The 17,366-nt window shown below is 49.5% G+C and overlaps 2 protein-coding genes across 3 annotated transcripts; one reads left to right on the forward strand and one right to left on the reverse strand.

Annotated features, from left to right (window-relative positions):
• The first annotated feature begins 1,162 nt into the window (after positions 1-1,162).
• Positions 1,163-2,743, forward strand: LOC123034602 (histone H2A-like). Its single transcript, XM_044452069.1, has one exon. It carries the CDS (start codon positions 1,193-1,195, stop codon positions 1,664-1,666), a length of 474 nt encoding a protein of 157 aa, XP_044308004.1. The 5' UTR covers positions 1,163-1,192; the 3' UTR covers positions 1,667-2,743.
• A 7,496-nt stretch (positions 2,744-10,239) lies between these two features.
• LOC123034509 (protein ANTAGONIST OF LIKE HETEROCHROMATIN PROTEIN 1-like) lies at positions 10,240-15,603 on the reverse strand. 2 transcript variants are annotated; one of them, XM_044451904.1, is made up of 3 exons: positions 15,226-15,603; positions 14,387-14,471; positions 10,240-12,413 (listed from the first exon to the last, which is right to left on the reverse strand). In XM_044451904.1, the coding sequence occupies exons 1-3, from the start codon at positions 15,307-15,309 to the stop codon at positions 11,035-11,037; spliced, it is 1,548 nt and encodes a 515-aa protein (XP_044307839.1). In that variant the 5' UTR covers positions 15,310-15,603; the 3' UTR covers positions 10,240-11,034. The 2 variants fall into 2 exon arrangements, with proteins under 2 accessions (XP_044307839.1, XP_044307840.1); XM_044451905.1 differs by having other exon boundaries at positions 14,387-14,494; positions 15,226-15,279.
• Between the last annotated feature and the right edge of the window lie 1,763 nt (positions 15,604-17,366).

Consider the following 17,366-nt stretch of genomic DNA (forward strand, 5'->3'; position numbering starts at 1 on the left):
CCTGCACGCCATGTTTACTAGGAAATTGACTCCCACGGTATTCAATGGGGCTTATTATTCCCAGGAAAGTGCCTATGCAATCGCAGTCTATAAACGGTATAACTAAAAATGTGATAAAACAAAGGTAATCAAGTTCAAGTTAATTTAACCGACACCACCAGAGCTCAGTTTAACAGAAAGGGAAGAATAACGCTGCGATTCGAAGCACGTTTCCCTGTGAGTCAGTGGGGCTTACTTCTGAGTAGGCAGGCACAGGTTGGTAGTATATGGTACAGAGCATGCCTACTCAGAAGTAAGCCCCGTAACATAATTAACGTTTGATCTCACTGAAGGTACAGCGTCGGATATATTCGCATCTTAGTCACAACTAAGTTTTAAAATGAGGAGTTCTTTTTGTCGGCGCGGTTAATAACCCTCCTTTTATTTCGGCACATTGTGACTGGCTGGGTCTTTGAACCACGAGGACTCAGAATGGCTTCCCGTGCGACGGAACCTCCTTCGGGGCCTATAAACGAGGGGGCCGGAAAGCGAAAAGGCGGGAAGGCGGGAAAGCGAAAAGACGGGAAAGCGAGCGGCGCCTGCTTGCCGTTTCCCGCGCTGCCCGCTGAGCGCGCACTTCGCTTAAGCCCCGCCCCCGCCAGTTTCGCCCACAGCTTGTGTTTCTTCCATCCCAGAAAGCGACGTTCAGAACATATTGCAAGGAATTGTCACCAACAAATTGCACAGCAGTTTTATGGCAGGACCCTTAGTGCTTTCATGCACGGGAGATTCTTAAGGAAATGTTTTGGCTGGAAATTGTATGGGCATGAAAACCATGCAAAGTATTTTCAGGTCTCTCAAGTACAGTAGAGTAGGTGTAAAAACACATGCGAAAATAGATCTTTGTGTTAGAAAAAACAGTGCAAAGTACCCAATACTGGAATCAGTAACTGAACAGAAGGAGTTAGCTTTTGTTCTTCTCCTTTCTTTACAAAAATATATTTTAAATTGCTTCCAAAAAACACGAGGGTCTCTTGGCACTTTTGACAATCACCTTCTCTTATTGGTTAAAACAGGATCTCACTTTCTATTGGTCTATAATGTTCAACCAATCACGGTAAGAGAGGCTCTGTCAAGAAATGTATAAAAGCGGTCCAGTCCAAGCGCGATTTACGTTCTTTTCCTCGGGAGGAGACGCGTGGAGGCTTCGGAGATGTCTGGTCGCGGCAAGACCGGCGGGAAAGCACGAGCGAAGGCGAAGTCCCGCTCTTCCAGAGCAGGCCTGCAATTTCCTGTGGGCCGCGTTCACAGGCTGCTGCGGAAGGGGAACTACGCAGAGCGGATTGGCGGCGGGGCCCCGGTGTACTTGGCTGCGGTGCTGGAGTATCTCAGCGCGGAGATCTTGGAGCTCGCCGGCAACGCCGCCAGAGATAACAAGAAGAGTCGCATTATTCCTCGGCACTTGCAGCTGGCGGTGCGCAACGATGAGGAGCTCAACAAGTTGCTGGGGGGCGTTACCATCGCGCAGGGTGGCGTGTTGCCCAACATCCACGCTGTCCTGCTGCCGAAGAAGACGGAGACGCTGCACGCGGGCGCCAGCACCAAGCCGACCACCAGCATGAGCAAGTCCGCCAAAGTGCCCAAGGTTGCGGTCAAGCCCACGGCCGCTCCCGTTGCCGTTCAGTGAGGAGAGCGAGCAGCCGCCCCGCCCCGGGGGACAATACTGAGACCCAAAGGCTCTTTTCAGAGCCACCGACGCCGCCCTAGAGGAGCTGTTGCGCTGCCTTGGCTCGGACCACGTTCGCTTGGCAAGAGCTGAGGAAGCAAAGTCTTGGTATTGGTTCACTGCAATAGCTCTGCTTGGGTATGTGCACATTTCCCCTTGCGACAAAAAGCTGTGCGTGCGTGCATTCGTGCTCATCAAGGAGTTCCACCCTTGGCTGTCACTAAGTATGAAGCTCTTGATGCACGGAAAAGTAACACTTGCTACACGCTTGGCATGCCATAGGGCCTTCCTCAACACAGGACAGGAGAATGGCTTTACTGGCATGTTAGGTATTTTAACTCACTCAGTACATTGTGCACCTGGCTAAGTGTAAGCACAGCATGCTTTTGAGGGGGGATGCGCATGCTGGATCAAAGCAAAGGCCTCCTGGTATGGTGTCCTGTTCACGGGCTGCATAGGCATCCTAGCCCTGATGCTAGAGGCAGCACATGGCCATCCAGGACCAGCAGTGGTCGCTGGCCTTCTCGGAACTTTTCCATATAGGGCGTGTTTCCAGTGCTGCTGCATCTCCAAAGACACTACAAGCACATAGGTGCACAATGAGCTTAAAGCATAACTGCCATGGTGAGAGAGAGGCGGCTCCCTGGATGTTACGCTGAAACGCCCTCAGCTCCAGCTGGCATAGCCAGTGGTCCAAATGAGGTGCACGGCCTCGCAGCAGGAGGCCCACATGGCTCCAGCACTAGGTCCGTCGTTCCCCCAAGCTGTAGAAGGGAGACTTGCATTGCTGAGGGTAAAACTGAGGCAAGGATGCTCCCTTTCACCTCCCACAATTCCAGGGGTCATGTGTCCTTTACACTTGCATGCAGTGACGTTTCCCCCCCTAACCCTGTTGTTGAGGTCATAAGCAAAGATGAGAGCTTTGAGAAAGTATTTCAATGCTTTATTATTTTCAAATTAAATAATTAACGGATACAATCTAGTGATTAAGAAAATGTTCCGCCTTCTTTGCCTGCAATACCATCAGAAAAAAAATTCCTTCATGTCTCTTGCTACTAATGACTACAATGGTTCTTCTGTGTCTTTTAAGAGCTACCAGCTTACACCAAACATTCCTGTCGGCTCCCTTACTGGTACTGATCACAACACAAGCAGGCGGGTCAGTTTTGCTACCGATCTGAAATAGATACCAGGTTTCAAAGTCATAACTTTACTTCAGTCCCCTTCTTCAACAGCATGAAGAATGGAAAAACAGTCTCTCCTGCAAAAGCAGCTGGCGCAATCAAGTCACTGGAGTTGGCATTAAAGAATGCGGCCTGCTCATTCTCATAGTCCACATAATCACGGATTCTGCGGGTCCCTTGGAGCAAGAGCTGAGGAGAGCTGTGTTTTCAGAGCCCAAATCCCCTCAGCTGGTTTCATTGTGATCTTACCTTTCCTGCTGACACATTCCTTAGCAACACCAACAGCCCGTTTTCCACCCCCAGCTTCTCTCCCTGCCACCCAGTAATGTCTCCCAGAAGTAAACCCCTGAGCACCAAGCACACAAGGCACAGAAACAAAGCGTCAAGAACTAGGGGCTCGATGAGAAAGCGAAGGTTTGTGCTTCATGCGCTCTTGATTCCGGGACAGTATTAACTTCGCGTGTGCAGGAGCTGGATCCAGAGTCACAGTTGCTTGTGGAAGGAGAGACATAACATGTGCTAGAAGCAAGCACAGAGAGGAGGCCCATGGCTAGCCCAGGAGCGCCCGTGATCCAACCGCTGGTTAATGGTATTGACCACGCTCCGGGGGAACACTTCCCAACTGTCCCCAGCCTAGTGCCTTCCAGATGTTTTGGACTTCAGCTCCCATTGGCCCCAACCACTACGGCCAGGAGTGCTAGGAATAGCTGTACTTACATCTAAAGGGCGCCAGATTGAGAAAGGGTGCATTATTAGATGGTACAGAGCTGGGCAATGAAAAAAGTTGAGCTCTAGTTGTCTGGTTAATATCTGCTTCGATATGGAAGCTGTCCTCAAAAGAAAAAAAGTACTCCAACACCCTCTGGTGGCACACAATTTAAGATCTGCAATACATAAACATATGAAAGAGAAACCTTGCTTAGGATTTAATTCACGCATACATCCAAACCGGAGCCCTACACAGAACAAGGGGCTGGACAGGGTCACTGATTTGGCCCTTCCAGCTTTACTGTTCTAGGATTGTGATCTAATGAAGCTGAACAGTGGTGGAAGTTTTAGGACAAAGTACTCCACACAGTGCAGAGTTCAGCTGTGCAATTCACTGCCCCAGAATGAGATGACAGCACCGATTTGGAGAGCTCCCACAGGGGATTTCTAGCACACACAGGAAAGGGCTGCAATACTCTGCAGGACTTACTTCTGAGTAGAGGTATAAGAATGCACTGTCGCTGTTCGCTAGATAGGGCCTCCATCTTCAGAGGCAGTGCTACAAATGCTATTTCTAGGCAAAGGCAGAGGAAGAGGGGTGCTGCTGGTGTGTCCCTCCGTGGGGGTCTGTCCAGGGGCATCTGGCTGGCTGTTGTGGGGAGACAGGACGCCAGGCTAATTTTCAGAGTGCGGTTTGATTCATAGCAGCAGCTCTGTCATCACTAAATGCCAGTGCCTGACTCCTGCACGGATTAAGTCCGCCCTGTCATTCCGCCCACTTGTGCCCCCCCGTCTCCTTAACGAACAGCTTGCCCCGTATGCTCCGTCTAGTCCGTGCAGTGCCAGCCCCGAACCCACTGCACGCAAGGCTCGCGAGCTGTGGCTGTGCTTCTAGCCAGCTTAGGACAAGGGGCTTCCCGTCCCAAGGAGATAAGCATATCCTCACTGCCGATCTCTTTGGATCAACGTGCTGTTAGGGACACAGGTAGGGAAGCCTGAAAAGCTGGCACCTTTCCTGATCTGCAGGAAAGCGTTCAGTTGACGGCTGTCGGACTGGGGCTAGCGCTGCAACGCCAAAGTGGGGGTCTGGTTTTTTAAGTGCCAGGTGCACTACTAACGTATTTACAGAAAATCAAATCCCACAGTGTTCTGTAGGGAACTATTCCCAGGTTAAACATACATAGAACTGCAGCTATAACTTCTTTCTCCTGTTTTGGGGAAAGTTCTGATCCACTTTTTAAAAAACCAGAAAATTAAGTGGTTTCTACATTTTCCATCCCATTCATTTACTGTTGTGGCAGACCAGGGCTACACACTTAATTTCTCATATTTCAGCCCCAGATATTTACCTCTTTCCACCTTTGGATTCAATGGCAGTGTCTCTGAAGGAGGGAAGACACACAGATCATGTTGTGCTTTAAGTTGTACTTTCCTTCTGCTGGTACTTAAGTTACTAAATATAAAAGATGATCCATCCTCACACTAGGTTTCCACCTATACTAAGAGTGTAATATCATGATCATGGCATCCGGTCCTATCACTTCCTGGCAAATAGATGGGGAAGAAATGGAGGCAGTGACAGATTTTATTTTCCTGGGCTCCAAGATCACTGCAGACGGGGACTGCAGCCAAGAAATTAAAAGATGCTTGCTCCTGGGGAGGAAAGCTATGGCAAATCTAGACAGCATACTAAAAAGCAGAGACATCACCCTGCCAACAAAAGTGCGTATAGTCAAGGCTATGGTTTTCCCAGTTGCAATGTATGGCTGTGAAAGCTGGACCATAAGGAAGGCTGAGCGCCAAAGGATTGAGGCCTTTGAATTGTGGTGCTGGAGGAGACTCCTGCGAGTCCCTTGGACAGCAAGGCGATCAAACCGGTCAGTCCTAGAGGAGATCAACCCTGACTGCTCTTTAGAAGGCCAGATCCTGAAGATGAAACTCAAATACTTTGGCCACCTAATGAGAAGGAAGGACTCCCTGGAGATGAGCCTAATGCTGGGAACAATAGATGGCAAAAGAAGGAGGGGATGGCAGAGGATGAGGTGGCTGGATGGAGTCACTGAAGCAGTGGGCGTGAGCTTAGGTGGACTCCAGGGGATGGTGGAGGACAGGAAGGCCTGGAGGAATATTGTCCATGGGGTCGCAATGGGTCGGACACAACTTCACAACTAGCAACAACCCACCCTGCAGGAAATGTTCTGTGGCACGACCAAAATGTGTACATGTAGCTGGATTCAATACATGATACGGCCTTTACTGCCTGATTGGTGAGAAAGAAAAGTCATGCAACTTTGAATGATGCTTTGAAGGGAGCCCACTCTCCATGCCCACCTCCAGAGGAGATAAGATGAAGAAGAACTAGCCCTGTGGGGTACCCAGAATCCTCACCTGTAGCAACTTACAGGCTGAAAGTTCGCACAATTTTTCCATCTCATTGATTTGCTTTCTGATACTGATGCTTTTATCACTGAGTTTGACCTGTTTGCTATTGATGTCTGTTTTGGCAAACACTGTTTTCTGAATTTCCTGCATCTGCTGGATGAGCTGCTTTTACTGCTGTGCCATCTTTTCCAGTCCTTCCTCCATAATTTTCTGCAAGAGAGAAAAAAGATCCAAGTCAGAAAAGGAGAGCACAAGTTATGTGCATCTGGCTTTCCTACATAATTCAAAACAGTTTATAAACTGCATGTAATAGAACCAGGGCTGGAATGCAGGAGGTCAGAGGCCTGAGTTCTAGTCCCCACTTGGCCATGAAGATCACTCAGTGACTTTGGCCACTCACTCACTCAGCCTGACCTACCTCACAGGGTTGTTGTAATGATAAAAATGGAGCAGATGAGAAATATAAGCTGTGTTGGGTTCTTGCAAGAGGAAAAAAACGATATAAATGCAGTGTAATAACACACTATGACACTGAATAAAATCACAAAAACACAACAAATGGCAGAATCAACAGATCAGAATGTGGCTACAGCTAATTGAAGACCATAAAGCCTACACTGAACTGGACTATTTCAACAAAAGAATTGTATATTGAAAGGCTTCCTTATGAAGTTGGTGAGGAGGGTTCAACCTGGGTAGCAATTCGGAATCTTTAAAGCTTCTGTGGATGCACCTAGAGCAGGGCTTCCAGCCTGGGGTGCCTGCGCCCCCAGGGGCTGCCAGGTGGCATTTCAGAGTGTGGAACAAAGAGGAAGGCTATGCCATGATTTACCAAACATTATCCTAATAACATTATTATTTTGTTTGCATTTGAATTCAGTTCTCTTTTGTCAATCAGGACAAAATCAAGGTATCGCCTGAATCTACAGGCAGATTTGTGGGTTGGAATCGGCAAGAAAGTTCTATGTTTTGACTAAATTGTGAATGAGAAGCAGGAACACACAAGTCATTGATTTTATGTTGACGATTGGGATTGGTTTTACTGTTTACAATTTGTTCTAATTACTCCATTTGAATTAGAAGCTTTTTTAGTTCAATTATTTCATTCACAGTACTGTATGTAGTTCAAAAATTAGAAATTTGACTTCATCTTCAACTGTGATATTACTTTTGTAGGGGGTGTGAACAAATCATACGTTTTCTAGGCATGCTGTGCATAGAAAAGGTTGGGAACCACAGGCCTAGAGTTAAAATGAAAACTGCAGTCCCTGGGCACATCTAACGTCCTGTGTGCTTTGGTCCTCAGAAATAGTGGCGAGGACAAAAAATGTACACATTGCAAGTAACCACACAGGTGAGATCAAAGGGGAAAGGATTTTTGGCTTAGGGACCATCCCACTTCCAGGAAACCACATACATCCTATTTTACTCATTAGAAATCAAACAGGGTGAGTTAGAAGAATAGCAACAGGGGCATTTTCATGGCAGCAATCTTTGCACAGGTGGCCTGGGCCACTTTCTATTTACCTATAAACATGCATCCTACATTTTAATCACAAAGCCTCCGACTGTTATAGGACAAGCTGATCCAGCCAGTGACGCACCACCAAATGTCTTGCATCTAAATATGGGAACCTGGGTGCTCTTTCTGTATACTATTTGATGTACAGATGCTTTCATAGTATTTGGTACATTGGGCCTGTTTGATGGAAAGATGGGGATCAATTTTGTAAATAAATTAAAAATAAAAACTCCTAGTCAGCATTTATGCTCTGCTGAGGAATTCCTGGCTGGGCCATGCCAAGTTACCAGACCTCATGAAGAGTGGAAGCACAGGGGAGAAAGAAGCGGGGAGGCTGACTGGCTGCCAGCCATGAAGACCCCTTACTCTCCCCACTGCAGTGCTATCAAGGGAAGGCACAAAATAATTGGCAAGGGATTGTATTAGCCGGGAAAAAAAAAGGGATAAATAGAACTTTTATAGAAGGGTTTGGCATAGAGCGGGTACATGGTCTTAGTGCGGGTTGTGAGCCCCGTACAAATTCCCTGGCAACTTTTAAATGCGCCTTTGAAAGCACATGCATGCACAAATATTGGGAAGGTCATAGCAACAGGCAGTGCCTTTGTTCCCCCAACGCATCGAAGCTCTTCAGTCTCTTCTTGCTGCCCTTGCTTAGCTAGCAGCAATGCATAGATTTCGTCCCAAAATGAGAGATAAGGAGATGAAGTATTTGAAGAGAAAGGAAGCAGGAATGATGGATCTGGATGTCCTAGAAGCATTTCTATATTCCATCTTAGCTGGACTTGCTTCACAAAAGCCATTCCTCTCTGCAAGGCTGTTGGGTTGCCCACCGAGAGCTCGTTCTAACTCCTTTATCAGAGAATTAATGTGCTGAAATGTGCAGAAAAAAATATTCATTCCTATCCAGACTGCTGCTAAAGGAACAGGGGCGGAGACTAGCGGAGATATTGGCAACCCTAATAAGCTAGCTTGGGAAAGAAATCCCCTCTAGTTGCGGAGTCCTAAGCTATACAAGTAAAGAACCGAGAGTGGGCTTCCCAAAATACTTAGATGTTTACTTTTAAAGCTGATGCAAGGGGCCCTCTGCTTTTGGGAAGGGGTCACAGCTCAGAGCCTTTGTACACAGAAGGACCTCCTTGATACAAGCGTTGGCCTCTCCCATTAAAACGGTGTGCAGGCCTCTTGGGGGGACTACATTCCAATTTGGGGTGCAACTTGCAAGAGGAGCAAGGCCGGAGGCAAAAGCACCAGATATTGCAACCAATCGCAGTTTAATGCTCCTAGGCCTGTAACTAAGCCTCAGGAAAGGCTTTTCAGTGCTCTAGTACAGGGGAAGGCCCACCAGATTTGAAAGCTGGAGAACCATCAACCCACTGGAAGTTGTGGGACATGGGGCAGAGCAACCTGGAGAAAACCTGGGAGCTGCCTTGAGATCCCAAGGACAGATGAAGCCCCCAAACCAGAGACTTCCCACCCCTGTGTTAAAAAGGACCAAAGCAGGGGCGTTAAAGACATCCTCCTCTGAAATCCTAGGAACCGCTGCCAATCTTCGCAAGGAAAAAAGCTGTTGCCACACCACCCCCCGCCCTTCCTAAAAGGGTCATCACATACCTACATTTAGGTAGGAGCATCAAGCAAGCAAAAGCCCACACAACTGAGCAATGACCCTTCAAGCCAGGATTTACTATGTAGGCCTTCCCCAGTCTACTGCCCTTCAAGTATGCTGGGGGAACTCCCATCATCCATGTTCTCTGGGGATGATGAGCCTTGTGCTCCAAGACATCCAGCGGGTGCTGTAAGCTTGTGCGAGAGCAACCCTATCCTCCCCTGGACATGCTGGCAGCGTCCTCCACCGTAGCAGCTGCGTGACCCTCGTGAGCGTTGGACTCGACACCCTCCGTGCAGAGCAGCACGTGGCCTCCTACGCAGAACAGACTCGGCGGCCTCTCGGGCAACTCGCACAGGCCAGCCCACCGCCGGGACTGTCTGAGGACTCCCGTGACCCTCCCCAAACACCTGCTGGGTCCAATTCTGCCATGTGAGTGGCAGTAGGTATGAAATTGCATTTTGTGTCGGAAATGACCTTTCCCCCATTGACTCACCTATTAGTAGCTGCATGTCTAATAGAAGTTCAACAGGTGTGGCTTTTTACTATCTGCATCACTATGCTAAAGAAAACCAGACCATTTACAGCTTTTATTAGTAGAGCCTCAGTCGAGAAGAAAAAGCTAGCAATTCCATCTTGTAAAAAGAATCATAAAAGTTTTAATAACTGAAATTTAATCAGTAACTACATGATGCCCAAAATGGGACCAGTGGGAAGATGGGCATCTTATCTTTTGTGATCCAGCAGCAATGTATCATCGTTCTACTTGCTGTCTCCAGTTTGTGACTTCATGCAGGGCTGCAAAAAGGGGGGGACTCACAGATGATGTTGGACTGCAACTCCCATCAGCCCCAGCCAGCATGACAAGGAATGACAGTAGTTGCTGCCTCCTAGGAGTCATTGAAATATCACATGTTCTGCTTTAAAGTAAGCATTTTGGCTAGAAATTCCAGTATTTTAAAGGCAAAGGCCTTGTTTTAGATAATTGCAATTCTGTAAAACATAATCATGTCCCAGTTTCTTCCAAAAACCCCAAGTAATCTTTGGTTAAACCTTCATTTATTCTAGCTCCTTTTTTACTAATTTGTGCATCCTGGGGTAATGATTAAGAGTTAAGAAGAAAGAACAAACATCCAGGTTCGAGCCACAGTTTATTACAGAATTTGATCCTGAACCAACATGAACTGAATCTTATTTCTAGCACCCTTCCTCACAAAGACACATCAAACAAGTGTGAAGGGAGTGTGTTAGACACAATTAAAATACTGTAATGTTAAAATAACATTAATTCCAATTTTCCAGTTTTCGGATTTTGTAGCACCACTTAAAGTAACTCACTCCCGACCCATGTTCTTTTGTGGTTGCTGTTGTCCCAGTGGATGGAGAAATCACATCCTCAATTTGCCATCCGCCTAATAGTGGGAAAGGAACGGGTAGCTTCCAGCATCGATGCTGGTTCCATTGCCCTTGGCCACCATTTAAGCCCAGCAGCCCCGGAAGGGGTTCTTCAGAGCACACCTTGCCATGAGACTCTTCAACCTGGAGCAGTGGCCGCTTGTGGAGCCACCAGCCACAGTGTGGAAGGATGAACACAAGCGCTGCAACGATTCTCCAGACAGAAGGAGCAGGAGACGGGGCATGCCAAGGGCGCACAACTCATGGCCCCCAGATTTTTGGTCTAAAATGCACATCATCCTTCACCATGGGCCATGCTGGCTAGGCTGACGGGAGCTGAAAGGCAAAACATCAAGAGCACCACGAGTTTCCCCCTCCTCGGTTACTTGAAATTTTACTCCAGCTTGTGCAGGGAAGAGACTAGACTACAAAGTGCCCTGTCCAAATTATGTGAAATGTGAGATGTGAGAAATGTGGCAGATCTTCTTCCCAGAACCTGCCAAAAATGTCAATTTTGGGAGGAAAGGAGGATTCAGCTTTGCTTTTCCCGTGCTCTCCTTTCCATGTATGTGCTGAAAAGATCCCTGATCTCCCGGGCACGGGGGTTTGACACATACACGGGCTGGCGCTCGGGCTGTTGATAAGACCTTGCGACGGATCTCACCACCTCCTCCCACCCTTCCTGGAGGGGCTCCCCCTTGGCCTCGCAGATGTTGTGCAAGATGCAGCAAGCCACGATGACTCTGGGGGCGTAGCGTTCCCGCACGTCCAGACGGGAGAGCAGGCACCGCCAGCGGCCCCGGAGGCGCTCGAAAGCGTACTCCACCACGGCTCGGCAGCGGCCCAGGGTGTCGTTGAACAGCTGCTTGCGGGTGTCCAGGTGGCCGCTGTAGGGAGTCATTAGCCAGGGCAGGAGAGGATAGGCGAGATCCCCAAGGATCACCGGTTTCACTTGCTCCCCCTCCATGTCCAGGACTGTGCTGGGGCCAAATGTGCCTTGATTCATGGCACGGAAGATGGGGGAGCTGCGGAAGATCCTGGCGTCGTGGACCTTCCCGGACCGCCCGGCGTACACATCCGTGAACCTGCCTTCGTGGTCCACCAGTGCCTGCAGGACCATCGAGTAATAGCCCTTGCTGTTGATGTACTCCGTTGCTCTGTGGGCGGGGGCGATGATGGGGATGTGCATGGCGTCGATGGCCCCGATGCAGTGGGGAAAGCCCTTGGCTGCGAAGCCGTTCATCGCCCCCTGGGGACTGGTGAGGTGCACCACGTGGTGGTACACGTCGTAGAGTGCCTGGCAAACCTCTATCACGATCCTCGAAACCGTGGACCGTCCAACGCCGAAGCACTCCGCCACGGAGCGGTAGCTGTCCGGGGTGGCCAGCTTCCAGACGGCGATGGCCAGCTGCTTCTCAACCGTAATTGGGGCTCTCATGTTGGTGGTCTGCCGCTCCAGGACAGGCCTCAGCATGTCGCACAGCTCCATGAAGGTCTGCCGGCTCATCCTGAAATTCTCTCGCCAGAGCGGGTCATCCCAGTGCGGCAGGACGACCTTCTCCCACCATTCCGAGCGCCCCGGTTGCACCCAGAACGCGCGTTCCATGATGTAAAGCTCATCTATGAGCCCAGCGAGGACCGCCGGGGACTGGAAGAGGCAGGAGCACATCATGGTCCTCAGGGAGTCTATGCTGGACTCCACGACGGCCCGGAGGCGCACGGCCGCTGCGTTCTCCACCATCTGCTCGAGCGCGTCCAGGTCATCGTGGTCTCGTCGCTGAAACCTCCGCCGGGTCGCCAGCCTTGTGAAAATGCGCGACTGGATCCCTGTGACGGTCTTAATGGCAGCCACCGCAGCGGTAGCCACAGTGATGGCAGCAGAAGCCACTTGGTCCTCAGCAAGTGGCACCCCTGAGGAAGAGAAAAGAAAGGAGAGCGCTTTCAGGAGCACAAGGAGCTGCAGAGGCCGGACGATTTGTCCATCTGGCTCAGTAACTACTTCACGGCTCTCCAGGGCCCCAACTCTTTCCATCGCCTGTTCTCTGATCCTTTTACGTGGGGGTGCCAGAGACCTGAACATGGGACCTCCTCCATGCAAAGCAGCTTCTCCGCCTCTGAGCTACCGCCCTTCCTTTCTGCATTTGCACATGTTGGCCTAGGCTTGCTTTTATTGCCCTTGAACAATCTCATCAGCTTTTACTGCCTGGTTCAGAAGAAAAGGTCATCTTATTTATCTCTTATATAAATTATGTGCAGGACACTGATATCCTCCCCCAGTGGGCATAATTCTCTGTCTACCCTGGATAGCTTCTGGAAGTACCTTTACCGGTACAGCCATTCAGGCTTGAAGTGTAGTGTTGTTGTTAAGTTACAAGATGCAAGACCTACTCCAGATATCAAATTCCATTATTGAACAGTGTGAACATAGAATTGTGGATTCTTTGGGAAGCAAAACACACAAGTGGCATCTGAGTGGTGCCACTTCCAAATGAGAGGAAAGGAAAACCAGTGTGTGAATACCGCTCAGGTACAAGGAGAGTTTTGTTTTTAACATTCAGGACTAGCAGTAATGGAAATACACCAGGTTAGCTTTTGAAACTTCAGAAAGTTTAGAAAAAATATCAGGAACATTCACACATTTGATTCCCTGCTTCTGGTATGCAATGCTACCACCCAGGAAAAGCTGCCACGGGTGATTCCTCCGGGTGTTTTTCTAGTTATAAGTAAAGATGAGGAGTCAGACCAAGAAATGCCAATTCGGGCACAATCCTATGCATGTTTGGCCAGCAAAAAGTCCTACACTTCCAAGTTTGGAGGGTTCCAGGCAGCCACGTTGGGTGGTGCCCTCCCTCGCTCAAAGCTAAGGCAAAACCTCCCGCACGGCACTGCTACCGTTTCCACAGTTCGGAGATAGGCTGGGATGCCACTGAAAGCCTGGGAAGAAAGCAGGAGCAGCCATGCTTCCTGCTGTCTTACGCGTTTGCACACGCGCAGAGTCCACAGCGGCCAGAGAACTGCAGAGCTGACAGGGGCTGTGAAGGTCGTTCAATCCAGCTGATGCTCATTCCTAAGCCTGACAACCTCAAAATCCTTCAAATCCTCTCCCGCTGCACCAAAGCACACGTCTTTTAGTTAGGGTTGGAAAAAAAACCTAGCCGAATCCATTCCTCTAGTATTCACGGACTTCCTCTTGTGCTTAGCCTAGTCTTGCAAAGTGAGTCCAGCCAAGAAGTCCACGAACACTCGCAGAAATAACTGGCAGCCTTCTTCTGTGTCAAGCCACTGCAAGCGGCACAGAAGAGGGACACTGTCTGCAGGCAGGTGGGCTTCAGTTCTGGCGAGTTCCATGCGGCCAACCTTTTTCCGTGTCAAGTCAGCAGCTGAAAAGGTGGCTGGATGTGGTGCAGAAGGGGATGCTGCTCACAGCTGTGCAGGGCTCCATTCCTGCCAAGGCCCATGGAACTGCTCAGCAGCATCCCTCTCCCATGCCAGGTACTGGGGCTCTTTGAGATGCTGCACCTGCAGGGCTCAGTTCCTGAAGAATGCCCCATGACTGCTGGACACACGCACTAGCAATGCAAACTCAAGGCTACTGCAAACGGATTGCTCATATTTTCCTATTTTTAGTCTAAAATGCTTTCAAACAGCGACACATCCAGTGATATTCTCCTCTCTTGTGAAATATGCAACTTTCTTGTGCAATTTGGCCTAGTTTGAGCCAGAGGATTAAACACTTTAGATACAGCTGAAGATCCAGTGCACCAGAAAGAAAGTCCCTAACATGGGGTTAGTTAACCCACCTCCCCCCTGACAAAAATCAAAGCCATTATTTACATGGTTGCTGTTAAAATGTTCTTGATTATAGACGCCACCCAGTTCCTTACCTAAGCTGGTGTCTTTTGGGATCTGCCCTTCCCCAGAGTTCTGGGGATCCAGCTTGCATCCTTCTTTCTCCATTCTGTATCTGATCTCAGGTCAGAAGACAAGAAATCCTAACCAACAGAGAAAAGCCAAAACAAAGGGGAGGAGTGACAGATTGCAATGAGATTTATGGCTCAAACTTTGTAAGAAGGTACAGGAAGGTTGTAAGCATGCAAACATGAGCCGTGCAGGAGAATTCTGGAGATGTTCATTTCTGAAGGATTGTAGCTTTGCACTCAAAATGAAAAGTTTCCAAACGTTTTGAAATGCTCTGAAACAACCATAAGACTTCTCTCTTTCTCCCCATGGTCAAAAGTATAGTCAGAATCTCTCTGCACATTTGCTGTATGTGTAGGATAGCCAGAGGTTTTAAAAGACCAGTTTAACAGTTGTGTGGTGTAGAGGTGGGCAGAAAGCAGATCGCCAGATACTTTAGATTGGACTTCATCTCCCAGAAGCCCTAGTCAGCACAGCTAAAGCAAGGATGGGAGCTGAAGCCCAACGGTCGGCTTGTTGCCCCTGCTACTCCTGAAATCCCCTCCTCTGCACAACTATTTGTTAGTATTTATTTAATCAATTTATAGAATGCTTGATTGTATAGAAAAGACACCTCAAAATAATTTGCAACAAAGAAGTTTTAAATAGAAAATATCTGGTTAAAACATGTGAATACAGAGCATCTCAGCTAGAAATGCAAAACCAAATCTAAAAACTTCCCATCAGCCCTAGCCAGCATAGCCAATAGTGGAGGAGGATGGGAGTTGCAGTCCTAACAACTTCTGGAGTACCATCCGTTCCCCACCTCTGGTTTAGGCTTCCAGTCCAGACAATACCGGGGCAGGTGGGCCAATGATTCGACTCGTACGAAGGCCCCTTCACATGTCATACACGTTCCTCGAGAAAATGCGGAGATTTAAACGAACAGAGTAGGAAAAGCAAAACGGCTCTTTTTCGCGGCTCCACCCACAGTGGAGGCAGCCTCGTCTGGCCGTGGCGGCGCGCGTCCCTTCGACACCCTGCACTCGCAGCCGGGGGGGCCGCCATCGCCGGTGCCCCCCGGGAGCCGCCCGGTCGCCTGCACGAGCGGACCCGGGGAGACCCTCGATCCTCCGCCCTCCTTGCTCCTGCGCCGGCGGCCCTGCTGGGGCTGCAACCAGAGGCCGAACGGGGCCTGCCGTCGCCCGCGCAAGGTCTGGCTTGGGCTGGGCGAAGGCGGACCAGCGAGCCGCCCGCAGCCAGCGGCCGCTCCTCTTCCTGCTGAGGCCGAGCCGCAGATCCCCACGTGTCAGCTCCCTCGGGTCCTAAAGGCATGCGCCTCACGTTCACCTGCGCCCGCCTCTCTCACGGTCCCGCACCAACGCGCTGTTCTTGGGCCGCGACGAGGCAGCGCTGCCTTTGCGCCTCGCTGGGGATGCGGGGCAAGGAATCCCCGACGCGCCCGTTCCCTCGGAGAGGCTCCTGCCTCGCCGCCGCTGCCACCGGCTACTCTTGCTGCTCGGGGCCGCGGCTTGTTGGCTTGCCAGGCAGCCGGGGAGTGAAGGGGCGGCCGCAGCGTCGCAGCCTCTTCTTCTGCACCACCTCTTTGGTCTGGGCCTTACAGGCCCTGACACTTTCACTGGCAATCGAGTTAAGTTAGCTTAGGCTGCAAATTCTAGACACATTTACCTGGGGAGTGAGCCCCACTGAATTCAAACAATATACATTTCAAACTTCTGACTTGTATAGGATTGCGTAGTTAGTCAGGATCCGGCCCCTACTGCCTGTGCTACCTTCTCGCTTCATTTATGTCACGAACAAAGCCAGCCCTGCCTTTAGACAGAATGAGGCAACTACCTTGGGCAAAGGTGGCAACCTCCTGGCTCTTTCGTTTGAGGACTGAGTTGTGCAGCTAACACACAACTTGTGCTGCCTACCTTTTGCTCAGTTTACATCTGTGACTAATTCTGCAGAAGCGTCTTCATACTGGGCTCCTATGAAATGTTTCAGTGAAAAGTGGGATGTTATTGAAGCTTGTCTGCAGTGAGCTGCATGTATTCCCAGCATGTATAACTGGGAAGCCTGGTAGTTAAATTCTTGAAAGTGAGTAAATGTACAAATCTGGACCGACCTAGGAATGGGTCGGGGATGGTTTTTCTGCATATTTATTGTATTAGGATGCATTCTAGCTTTTCAGACTATAAAGAAGGCCAAGAGCATATTTGGATTATAAGAAGAGTATGGGCTGCTAAACTATATGCATACACCAACAATGGAAAGCTAACATTGGTCATGCTGGCCCGGTTATGATGGGAGAGGCCCAACCCAACACATCTAGCCCAGCAGCAGACCAAGGAAGGCTGACATAAAAATCCCACTTCCCTCCACTTGCAGCGGCCTTGTGTTCTCAGGCAGCAGCTGCTGTGAAGTAGGAGCAGCTGGTTCATGCACCTCCCGGAAACAAAAACAGCTTATTCCCTCAGGCCAGTCTCAAAAGGTGTCTGTCTCTGCTATTCTGGGGACTGAGCAGTTTCCCACAAATAGAGGCAGGTGGACTAGTCCCACAACGCTCCCAACGTCTGCCTTCTCTTCTTATGGAAAGGATGACACTGACCATCATGGTTTTATCATCCAGTGACAAGTAGGTCACTCCAGCTGCAAGCTGGGAACCTGTGATGCTGTCACGCAGTTCCCCCTTTGGGTCCCTGTAGGCTTGAATCTTGTCCATTGTATTTATTTATCCATCCCTCACCACTACATCCTTGTTCAACCCCCCCCCCCCCCCTTTCCTAAGGCTCATTTCAGAGATAATTTTCAGCCCCATCTTTCATCCCTGCCCCCTCGGCCCTCTTCCACACCCCCCAGTCCTACCAGCTGCACCCATCTTCTCATCAGTACACATGAAGATCTTCTCCCATTCAACCTAAGCTTCAATCCTTTGCAGCTCCTTATTAACATTATGCTACT

Source organism: Varanus komodoensis, unplaced genomic scaffold, assembly GCF_004798865.1.
Source record: "Varanus komodoensis strain SLA01 unplaced genomic scaffold, ASM479886v1 scaffold6_4, whole genome shotgun sequence".
NCBI lineage: Eukaryota > Metazoa > Chordata > Lepidosauria > Squamata > Varanidae > Varanus > Varanus komodoensis.